Raw genomic sequence first — 12413 nt, 5'->3', positions numbered from 1 at the left:
TTTTAATACTAAATAAAGGGCTGGTGAATGTATTTGGAGTTTTATAGGTCTTAGCATGCCCTGGTAAAAATACCTTTTCCTGAGACATTCTCATAATTAGAAAGAAATTCACCTCTCCCTATTCACAGCTTGATTCTAGAGATTGCTTCAGGATGAGAGCAACTGAGTAAGCAGGGTAGGTCTGATCAAACAGTGCACATTACTCATACACTGTTGTTATGTACACTCCACAACTGGCCCGTTTCAGCAGCTCACCCCATCCACTCCCTGCTGCTTCCCAGATGTGAGAAGAGCCAGGAGGGAGGATTTCTCTGGAAGGATTTGCTGTTGGAAAATTCCCTTGGCCACCTTTCTCTTGGGAGAAGCAGCCACAGAAAGCAACCACACTTGGTACAGAATAAGGTGTTGGAGGTCTCCCATATTTGACGTCCCACAAGAGTGTGCAGCTCTGTGGCATCTGCTGGATCTTTTTGATCCTGCATTCCTTTGTGGGATCTGGTCTTTGGTGACTCACTGATCTCTTTAAAGAGCAGCACCATTTTTCCCCTTCAGCTGTAGCTGTCATGGTATAAGGTGTTCTCCCACATCCTGAGTGCTTGCAAGTATATGTGGGCACATTTCATGTGTGTTACTGGGACATGGTCCTAAGGGGTGTTTTTATATTTTAATATACTATAAATGTCAAAACTGCAGGGTACTCAAAGGGATAGTAATAAACAGGTGGTCAGAGGGAAAACATTTTTACCTGCTATCATCAAACAATTCACTGTTTAACAAACAGTAGTTCTTCATTTTAACTGTGTGCTATACTTGAAATGCTTGTACACAAAATATGTGACTAGAGTTCCTACTGAGCCTTTTAACATCTCCAGTGAGATGTAAAAGTCTTATTAACCAATAGAAAACAACAAAACATATTCTTGTGTTTCATGTCTTCAGAAACTCTCCTTGTGAGACTAAGTTAAAACTTGTTGTCCTTTCTGAAACATTGGAGGAGATGGTACTGTGGGCACTGTCTCTGGGGTGAAAGTGGTGCTCAGTCCAGCACCTCGTTTTTATGAAGGCTGAAAAATGTCTTAGTTTCCTGGCTTTTAGCAAAGAGAAGGATCTAAATGAAGGCTGGCTTGGTTCAATCCCTAAAATAATTCTGCTTATTGACAAGGAGAAATGTTTAGAAGGAAAGGTTTGCGAGAATTTTCTTAATCCAAAGGCCATCTGTGATCAAAATGCTTGTAACATCGGGGTCTTAATAAACTTGCTTCCATTCCTGATTATGAACTTGTCCAGTTTAGGGGGCTGCTTAACCCATGGCTTCCTGCCCATGCATTTTTTAACCAGCAAGCTTTTGTGTAAGTTTTGCCAACTCTGAAAGAGACTCGATGCTTGAGAGGATGTGGGATGGAAGTGTCTTGACCTTCAGTCATTCTAAATTATCTCTAAACTGCTGCACTGCCAAGCACAACCTAAAGGGATGTGATAATTTAGCAGTGCTGATGCTAAACTATGTTTCTAACTGGAAACCTTCAGAAGAAAAAAAATTATTTCATCCAAGTGTCTCTGTGTCACAATGAAAGAGACTGTTAAGTTTCTGGAGTGAGAGGTTGAGATGTCCATTTTGGTCCCATTTTGATTCTCTTTGCAGTTATTCCTATTTTTCTGATTGAGCCACCTGGTCCATGTCACATATTCAAGGCCAATTGCACTCTCCCTGAGGGAGGCAGTGGTAGAATGAGCAGGATTGTTGATGCTGAAGGCACAACTCCTCAGACCACTGCATGTACCTGCTTTTGTTACAGAAAGGCCAGTGACCAGGCCAACAGCTCGTCCTACAGTACCTGGGCCAACAGCTCGTCCTACACTTGGGCCAACAACTCATCCTACACCTGGGCCAACAGCTCGTCCTACACTTGTGCCAACTCAGCCTGCACCCAGGACAACTCGACTGACACCCAAGCCAACCATGAGATACATGCCGGTGACAACAAGGCCGGTCACCACACCAGTGATGAAGCCTCCACCTCCAACAACACCTCAACCTACAACAGTAAGACCTACACTACCACCACAAAGAACTCCTCTGGTAATAACTGAAGAGCCTGCACATGTTCCCATTGAAACTACAACTTCCCAAGGAGTTATAGATGACAACAGGATCCAGCCAGATCCTCAGAAACCCCGAGGAGATGTGTTCAGTAAGTAATTTTCTATATTCCTTTGTTTATCAAAGCTGTAGATGAAAGTGTGCACTATACTGTTTGGGATTTTTGGAACAATATATCATTGAGAACAGAGAAAGGAAACTGAAAATGGTTATATGGTAAAGCTGCAAAAGTAGTTGATTTTATTACCTAACAAAATTTTGCAATGGAAATTCTGAATCAATCAATCAAAAAAGTATTTATTTTTTCCCCCTGAAATTATTGAGTATATTGTCCTATAGAAGTACTTAATTATGCTTTCAGATGAAGGTTTTAAGGAAATGAAAGACATTTTATTGAAAAGGATTGAAGTATAGCATAACTCATAAAGTAGTCAATGGATTTAAATTCAGAGAGTTGAGAGTCCCTCCTAAACAGAATATTACCATAGTTTTAAGAATGGTAAAGAAATGGGATCATGCCTAATTACCTAAAGGATTCTATGTGACTTTTTTTTTGTATGGGTTCAAATAGTCTCAGATGTTCATGACTAAACAATGGGAAAAATGCATAAAAATAGCATAGAGGGTAATTTTCTGGACTGTGTCTGTGGAAAGGGATACATGAAAAGCTGAAGATAGTAAAGATTATCATAGCATGAAGACATGTAACTTTAGGAGCTCCTCTGAAGTCTACAGCACCATTGTGCCAGCTTTAGTGCATACCACAGGAGACATTACTGGCACTTACAGAGCTGTGCATATCTGCCAAGAAATACTCGACACCCGATTTCATCTTTAGTTCTGCGGCTAATTTTAGAGATGGGGAGGGTGTGTTGGATCAGCTCTCCAGCTTGTTGTACAATCAAGCTGCTGAAGCAATGTGGTAGGAGGAAAAGTTTGCTGTCTCAGAGCAGGTGCACAAGCAATGTGGGAGTTTTTTTCTGGTTGCTTTGGCATCTATGTGGTAATTTCTGGGCTTTGTTGTTCCAGGTCATTACTCAGTGAAATATTTTGCTCCTTGTAAAAGAGTTTTTCCCTGTGACATTTTATCTGTTGTAGACAGTTAGAAAATGGAGAGTGAAGCTGAAAAAAGTTAGAAGAAAAATCCTGGTACTGCTTAGTAGAGCGTACTTTTGGCTTCATATTCAATTAAAAATTGACATATGTTTAAGTGAAATTTTAAAAGGAAATATAATAAAGATTTACGAAGTTTAATCTAATGGGACCCAACAGCTAAACATTTAGCTTTGTGGAAATTATTGTAGACTCCAGTATTATGCTTCCCATGTGTCTGTCTCATGTTGTGAGTGTTCTCTAGAATACTAAAGCAGGGGCTAGTGTTCAGTGTTCTGAATTTTCATGAAGTCATAACAATCCTCTATGTAAAGCTTATTATTTACAATTAGTCTTTCTATATTGCCCCTAGAGGGATTTTGAAGCTAATGCTTTCAATACATGTGTTTCAGATACAGGAGTTTGGAAAATAGGAAAATAAAAACCTTTGAAGTTTGGCTTGGTCTGACTGCAGCTTACATTATGGTACATATAACAAACACAGGACCTTTGCAAAGTGTTTATCAACTGTTGGTTTAGGTCAGCTGCCACACTCTGAGGTTTGTGATATACATACATAGCTTCAAAGGCTTCAGTGCACGGCACAGCAGGACTGAAACGGGTCAAGCACCAGCTGTTCCTGGCCTCAGTAGGTAATACAGGGACAGAGAGGCCTCAGATCAGGTCAACAGATGTCTGTCTTCAAGGCCACGTAATTTTTTTTATTCCCTGCAAGAGCCATACTTGATGCACATACGTGTGACTGAAATAATATTCCACTTGTGCCCCAGATGATGCTAGTGCTGTGATCTTCAATGAAGCTGGTGTCTTTTTCTCTTCTCTCTCTTATCTTTTTCTCTCCACTCTGCTTTCTGCTCTGTTTTTCTCTCTTCTCTTCTGGACACTTTGAAAGTATCATCTAGGTAGTGGTCACTGGAGTCCTCTCCTACTTTCTCTCTGTGTAGAAGTGTTTGTGTTGGGAGTGCTCAAAAGCATTTGTTAAGGATTTGAAATCTACAGTTTAGTGCAAAACAGTTCTGTTTCAGAAGAATGTGCTACTTTCTCAAAGAAAGCATTGCTTGTAGAGTAGGGTATTTCTTGAATCCTGTTACTGCAGAGGTCTGTGGGGAAGAGCAGAAGTTAATTTCCTCATGTGGGACATTTAGAAAAGCAGGTAGAAAAGTTATAGCCCTTATACATTACTACAGTGGAATGCACAGAGCGTGGGTCTGCCTCTCTGCAGTAGTGCCCTTGTAAGGATAACAGCTAAACATTATTACATTAAACAGAGATACTTGGACATCCCCAGATGCCATCACACCAGGGTTCAGCTGCATGGGTGCATTATGGCAGGTCCTGCATTCCTGGGCATTAGCTGGGCTGCAGACCTGGCTGCATGAGTGCTCTTGGCCCATGGCAAAGTGAGGTGAGGTGCATTACCTGAAAGGCCTTTCACGTTAGCTTACAGATGTTGTGTGCAGGGGGGTTTGAGCTCAGGTTCCTGCTGGCCAGCCCTGCCCCTGCTCCAGGAGTGTGGGAGAGCAGTGCCTGGCTCTGTTTGGCTGCAGCTGCTCAGTGTGAGGCACTGTGAGCTCAGGACAGCAGTGCTCCCACCAAGTGTAAGCCAGTGCCTCTCCAAAATCATTCCTCACAGCCAGACACAATGGTAACAACCATGGTGTTAAGACAATACAGGATTTCAAACTCGAATAACTAGTAACATTTAGCTAACCTTCAACTTGTCTCTTAGCTGCTAGCTGGATGTGCCAAGCCCTCCCACCTCCAAAAACATTTGTTGATTTTTCACTTGCCTCTATATTTCTTCACATAAGGGGAGTTTGGAACTATTTCTTTCAGCTTCTTTAAAGCTGTTTCTGTTTTAGTCTCACCTACATCAGACATCTTTGTGGTATTCCTGGGTTCTGGATATGAATAATTTTGTTTTGCTTATACTGAGCTTCTTTAGGTTCATTTCCTCACATCAACTGCTTCTCCAGATGAGACAGCAAAGAAACCAGTTCTCAAAAATGAATTAGCACTGTCGTCCCCATAAGCCTGCCTGAAAAGAGAAGAAAAAGCCTTGCCCTTTCTGCCTTTCTTTGTTTCTCACTGGAGAATACAGAGAGCAATTAGTGGTCTTGTAACTCTTATTTTCTTGGAAAACAGAGGAGAAAATGGATGTTAGATCCACTCAGGTCATGAACTAGGATTTAACCTCAGTTTTATAAATCTTCAAAAGAATTTGTGTCATCTTACCTGTCTGCTTCCTCTCTGTCTCCAAGGGTTGTTGTATTCCAAAGAGTCACAAAATGTAGTATTTTATCACACAGGGATGGGCAAAACCCAGCCTAGAGAGCACCAGCAACCACTGGCAGTTCTGTGCTCAGAGAATTCACAGAATCTCTAGGCTGGAAGAGACTTTCAAGATCATCAAGTCCAACCCATGCTCTAACACCTCAACTAAACCATGGCACTGAGTGCCATGTCCAGTCTTTTTTTTGAACAAAGCCATTAACATCTGCTAAAGACCTCAAAGTTGTGTTTTCAGCTAGGTTATTATGGACATTTCCCTTTCTTTTTTCCCCATGGGGCCCTGCAGCCTTAGCCAGACTTGCAGGAGGCAACACTGCTTTGCTCTGCCATGGAATAGGGGGTGCTTCTGTCAGTCAGTCCATGGCAAAGGGGGCATTGCCTGCTGCACAGATGTCCTAGACCAAATCCTGGTGCTCTAGGATTGGTCGACATCAGGAGAGGAAACATGCTTGCGCCAAATGGACTTTTTTTCTGCAAGCATCTCTCAAATTCTAGCTTTTGTTAGTTAACCTTTTCCTGGGGTACCCTTGCTGACTCCTTGCTCCCTATTTTCCCCCTTTGTTGTTATTTGACCTGCTGTTCCACACACTGACTCAACTTGACCTAGGATTTCACTTTAGAGCTCTCTTGAATGTGCTTCTCAACTTGAAATGAGCTGAGGATCAGAGAAATTGCTCTCTTCAGCAGTGACAAAGAGCACAAATGATAAAAATGCTGATAATTTTATTTAAATCCCTTTGCAATTTTTGAAAGGTATTGGGTTGTTTCTTTTCTTTAGATGCTTTACCCCTTTTCTAAAAAAGCCTGCAGTGACTTTGGGAAGCTGCTTTTTTAGAGAACAAAAAAATTTTTATTTTTTAACATGGAATTCCTACACTTGGCCTTTGAACCACTTAGTCAGATGCAGACAGTGGAATCTGGCACCAAGGATAATCTTCTCCTGATATGGATAGGGGGGGAATGGCAATGAGAGAGGAATGCAGTGATAGCTTAATATTTAACTATTTCAGCACTGATACAAACTACAGTGAAGTACAGAGGAATCTTTTCTAGTTATAAGTCTCTAACAAATACAACAAACTTCTCAATATGCCTGTGAATTTCTGCTGCCATTGGGATCTGGATGATAAGCACTAAAAGCATAAACTTAAAGCATAACACTAGATATCAGCATAGCAAGAATAAACCCCCGTATCTATATTAAAAGACAGTTCAGCAGTTTTTCTTCTTAGCCCTTAGTGGAGCTGAAAAGATTGGAGTTAGGAAATGTTTCTCATAACAGCTATTAAAAATGTCAAGATTGGATTAAAACTGGATTCTTTCTTTTCTCCCTTTCAGTGACTGCAAAGTCCTTAGTGCTGTAAGTGCAGTTTTGTGATCCTTGAAGCTGTTGAAAAAAGGGAAATAATAAAAGCAAAGACTAGAGGGTTTGTTATTCCTTGATATCCTTAGACTAGCATTATTTTACAACAGTATTTCATTTGTCTTCACTTTTCTAGCACCTTTTAAAATGTATTTGTGTTTATATTTAAGCATATGTGATAGGTGCTTTGTTCCTGTTGGTACTCTGGAGTTCAGTCATGAAATCTAGGAGTCTTACAAGTCTCACCTTCAATCAGTCTTCCAGCAAGTTTTGTCCCCAGATCTGATATGCAAGTTTCTGTTCACTCCTTGTTTTAGCTGTGTTTCCCTGAAACTCACGTGGCACTCTGCACCTCCTGAATGGATGTTCATACAAAAGCAGGCAGGTCACTTTGCAGAAAACCTTCTGCAAAGGTAAATACCAAGATGCTTGATTTTGGTAAAGCTTACTGAGCCTTATAAATGGCCAAGAAATCCAAGATTGGACTGTAGAGTGGTGGCATGCTGAGACTGTTGTGTCTCCCCTCATATGTAAATAGTGCTGGAGAGGGTGGCACAGTCCATCAAAGCACTTCCTAAAATAACTCTTACTGCAGAATTGAATCTGTAGAGTTTTAAGAAATATTTTCTGGACACTGTGGATGTCTGAACAAAAGGGTGAAATTTGCCTCTCTGTTGCCTCTTCTTTTTAGCCCAGCACATATCAATATCTTCCCTGGAGGAAAGCAGGATTTATTCTTGTTTTCTCAATCTGACTTACCTCTGGACTACCCTTACTTTTAGCTGTTTTCTACTACTTGTGTGTGAGATCTCATTGCTTGTGGGAATTTTTTGCAATTTAACAGCTTTCAGTTGTAACTATTCAGTCAAAACATCTTTGTCCTTTTTTGTTGTTGTTTTTAGTGAATGGGAAGCTTAGTCATGATTACTGTGTGGAGTGGAATTGTACTTACAGTGCAAAATCAGGTTTTTTTCTGTAAGCCAGACAACTGCATTATTAATAGTAATAACAGTTACTAATAACATGAAGCTGAAGTCCAGGTCTTGGTAGTGTAACACCAAAACAGCAATTATTTGTTTATTGCAAACAAGCTGATAAATATACATGTACTTTCTTATACTCCCAATCTCAGCAATTAGCAAGTAAATTTAAAAAAAGCTGTATTGCTTTTCCAAAGGTTAAAAAAGAAATTGCTCTTATTTATTATTAATAATCACAGTTATTTAATATTTCCCCCCAGATTTGTGCATCTATGAAGAAGTTAGCTCATGAACTTTGAGAATATGGCAGTGTGGGTGTATTGGCTCACTCAGAGCTTATAAAATTCTTCAAGTAAAAGAAGCCAAGTTTCTATTTGACAAGCTTTATCAAACCATTGAAGTTAAGTGAAAAGCACACTGATACGCTATATAAAGTACACAGAAAGGGCTCGGAAAGCTTACAGAAAATAATTGTACCAAATACTTTCTCCCACGATCACCACTGAACATATTGGTTGTCGTGGCAAAAAGAAGTGTACATGTGGGTTATATTTAGATTTCTGCATCTCTTATGGTAACCCTTGTTTCAAATTGAGTGCACATTCCTGTAATTAGGTCCAAGCACTGAAATGACTCTATTAAAGCACTACAACACATTCTTCTAGAAGTTAGTAAAAAAAGTGTTTGGAAAGGACTCTCAGGGAATTTTTTTAAAAATAGTTTTGCAGAGCTTTAATTATAGGTAGATATATCAACTTGAATTTGGAGAATTTGCACAGATGTAACTCAGGCTTATAGAAAGCAGTGCATTAGAAGTGGTACTTGAAGAAGTAAACCGAAGTAGTTTACAAGATAAATTCCTAATATTTTTTACAGTATTTTCCATAAACAAGGACTGTGACAGACTGAGAAGAGAGTGTGCAGGAACATGTACCTTAAAACTGTGACCTCTGAGTATCCTACAAACCTTCGAGCATGGCAGAGAGTTTCCTTCATGCTCTTTGCCACAGTGCTCATTTAAAACCTTGTAATTACCTGCCTGTGAACCTGTGGTCTGAGCCTTTGGTGCTTGCTGTGCTGTGCTCAGAAATTCTGAAGTTGATTTGTTCTCCACAGCATAGATAACAAACAGTATCTCCTTCCCTTGGCACAGTCTGAGGTGAGGAAAGGCAAGGTGCTGCTCCCGGGGTGTGCAGCATAGATGTGCTTGTTCAACTGCCCCACCTGCATAATTCAGGGTGAACAATGGATTTATATAATATTTGTGCATAGATGTTCTGCAAGGAAATTATTGCCCTAGGTTGTGGGGACTGTGCACATTTATAAATTTTCTTTCATGTTAAAGCTCAAGGTTTTAAAGCAAAACAGCCCAGGTGAAACACAGCAGCAAAAATGCTATTTACAATCAAGGTATCTTTCAAAATTAACAGCCCTCTAATACCCAGCCTTAAATCTGAAGCTGTTTAGAGCATTAATATCCTAGACTGCAAATATACATAATCAAAAATATGCAAAGGACTAAAAAGAAAACAAGAGAAAGGGAGACTTAATGATTCAAATAATGACTATTATATTTGGGAGTTCATTGGCTTACTACACATTTTGAGCTTTTTCACTATTTGTTTTTGTTATATAAATTTTTTATTCAAGACCTCTAGCCTAGAATAGTACTTTAAAAATACATTGGAGTTTGCTTATTTTGTCCTAATATCAACTTTTTTTTTTTTTCCTTTTCTATCTTTTGGCTTTAGAGGAGCTCTTGTAGCAGTGCTATTTTCATGTTGACCTAGTGCAAAAGAAGTTCCTTCTTAACCTTAGATTTGATTTTCTGAAAACAAGAGTCCTTTCAGTTATCTTAATTCTTCTTGTTCTCACTTGTTCTATAGAGACATTAATAGTTATTTTACCACTGCAAATGGAAAACATGCCAAGTTTTTAATAGATAAGACACTTACAAATACCTTAGGTGTCAGAGGTGCCTATAAAATCTGAGGACATGTCTGAAACACATTACTACTGTTATGAATTATGCATTAGACCTGCCTCTAAAAGAGGAATTTTCCAAGACAGCTCTATTCAGTGCAATCTGTTTATCTCTGGCTGACAGCTGTCCATCAGGCAAGAAATCTGCTTGAAACTTACACAAACTGGCACAGCATTTTCAGAAATACATGGGAGTCTTTGTAGCCACCTGACTTTGGCAGCCATCACTCCCACAAAGAGCTTATAAATTTCAGGTTGTCCTGGATGCTGAATGTCTAATAATCTCTGGGCCCCTTAATCACTGAGAGCTGTTCCTTCTCCTCCAGCTGGGAACAGCAGCTGAAGCACAGGCTGTGCTGGAAAGCAAAAAGTATAATTACGGTTGAATTCCAGCTTCCACTAGAGCTCCTCCCTCTCAACTCCCAGTACAACCCTGGTAATTGTTTTGGGAGCTCTAATCCTTTGCAGATTGATGGATGTACCTTCAGCTGTATTTCAAAGGTTAAGTGCTCGTGGGGCCTCTTCCAAGTGCTGCTGCCTCCTGTCGAGGTTCTCCTGTAAATGTCTGTGGAAGGCTTGGGTGAGGACTTTCATGTGGCTTTATTTCATTGAGAAACCGCTGTCTCTGAAAATGTATTTGGAGAACAACAGTGGGCTTCAAGGTTAAAGCTTTCCCCCCTGGTTAAAAAGGAGCTTTCATTCAAAGAGCTTTTAGGAGATTTGGAATCACCTTTTACAGTGCTTAGGTAAATGTTACACCACAAATCATAAATCACGTAGGCATAAAGTTTATGAGACTTTGTGTTGAATATAATTAAATGTATTGAAATCTCCAGGAAAAGCACAATGCCCAGAGCTACTCTGCTGGTTTTTGTTAGAGATAAATTAGTGACCCACTTCCTTATCTCATTCATTTTTTCTCACAGTTCCACGCCAGCCTGGAGTGAGCAATAATCTCTTTGAAATACTTGAAATTGAACGAGGGATTACAGCTGATGAATTTGAAGCAAATGATGACCCAGGTAAAGGCCATGTCTCCTATTTAGGATCTAGGATTTAGGATTTTTTGAGATTTCTTGGTAGTTAATACATTTTTCAGGACTCTTATATCTTATGCCCCTCTTTTAATCTATGCTTTATAAAATCATGTAAAATCAACCTTCTTCTATATGAACCCTACACTTTTATTTCCTAAAAAAAAAAGTCATCACAAAAATAGCATGAATTGTTAATAATACAAGAGTCCTTTTTATTGTTTTAGTATTTTTGTAGATTCTTTTCCTAGGGTTCCTTCTATATTTAATTTTCATACTTACTTGCTAGTGTCAGCCACATGGGAAATTGAAAACCAAAACAATCTGAATAATTTCTGGGTTTATTTTGTGACCTCCTGCTCTGTTCTGCCAGGTGTGCTGGTGCACAGCTGTGATTTTGACAGTGGACTGTGTGGATGGATCAAGGACAAAGATGATGACTTGCACTGGGAACCAGTGAGAGATGTATCAGGTAAGTGATCTGTGTACAATCACATCCTGCAGTTGAAGAGCCACCAAGGCTTGAGGTTGATGACAGTTCTGCTTGAGGGCAAATTACACAGCTCCTGTTCCCTTTAGTTCTGGGGTATATTTCACACTGATGCCTCTTCTGTGTATAAAGAGCAAAAGTGAGGATTCCCAATGTGAAAGAGCAATTGAAAATTTACACTTTTATCATAGCTGACATCTTTAAAATAGGAATCTCTGTGAAGGAGTAGTAAATGTAGTCAGCAAAAGTTTGTCTTAAAGGAATCTGAAAAAAATGTGGACCAGAGAACAACTTTTATTTATGGTGAAACAAAGCTTGTCTTTCAAATTACCACGTAAACATATTTCCCTATCACTAGCAAAATTATAGAAAGTACTGGAAATAGTCTTTGTTTTGCTGCAGATATAATGTTCAAGTTTAACCTCTCAGATTGCTGTGACTTGGAGTAGAATTTGATAAAATCAATCTGTATATAGGAAAAATGTTAAGTAACTGGAAGGCAGACCAGTGAAATGCTGAAACACAGAGGCTTCTGAAGAAGGGACTATTTGGGATGATAAAAAGTGACATTACCCCAAAGGTTAGAGGGGAGTGTGTAGTAGCTGCTTGCAGGAACAGGAGACTGGCATCAACGCTGGTGCTCAGCCACAGGAAGAGCCCTTCCCTGTCCCCCAGCTGTGCTGTCCCAGGATGTGGATGTATTTTGTCCCCTGTTGATTTTGGTGTGGCACTGCAAGGCTGCTGCCCTTGCCTCTGCCCTTCCCCCAGTGCCGGGATTAGACACACATCCCTGGCTCCCGTAATGATGGGATTACTCCGTGCCTTTGAAGCGCACAAAGCTCCCAGGATGTGCGGAAGGAAAGCAGCTCTCAGGCGGGACAGTGGCCAGGCTAGGATGAGGCAGGGTGAGGGCACCGAGAGCCATTTTCTTCATGCAGCACCCTGTCAGAGCTGTCTGGCCACTGATGGGACAGTCATTTGCCACCCCAGCAGGTGATCTGGCACCTTGCTGGCTCAGTGGAAGTGCTGCCTTCACTGCCTGGGCAGGGGTCCCCCC

At 40.3% G+C, this 12413-nt stretch overlaps 1 protein-coding gene across 2 annotated transcripts in view; it reads left to right on the top strand.

Annotated features, from left to right (window-relative positions):
* Positions 1-12413, top strand: part of NPNT (nephronectin) — a 49501-nt gene that overhangs the window by 31132 nt on the left and 5956 nt on the right. For both annotated transcript variants that reach the window (XM_054633523.2, XM_077177168.1), the window contains 3 exons: positions 1797-2192; positions 10759-10854; positions 11240-11338. In XM_054633523.2, the coding sequence (XP_054489498.2) occupies positions 1797-2192; positions 10759-10854; positions 11240-11338 (591 nt within the window). The remainder of the gene's footprint in view (positions 1-1796; positions 2193-10758; positions 10855-11239; positions 11339-12413) is intronic.

The sequence above is a fragment of the Agelaius phoeniceus genome, chromosome 4, assembly GCF_051311805.1.
Source record: "Agelaius phoeniceus isolate bAgePho1 chromosome 4, bAgePho1.hap1, whole genome shotgun sequence".
Lineage (NCBI taxonomy): Eukaryota > Metazoa > Chordata > Aves > Passeriformes > Icteridae > Agelaius > Agelaius phoeniceus.
Note: the sequence above shows the minus strand (reverse complement) of the source record. Positions and strands in the feature narration are given on the sequence as shown.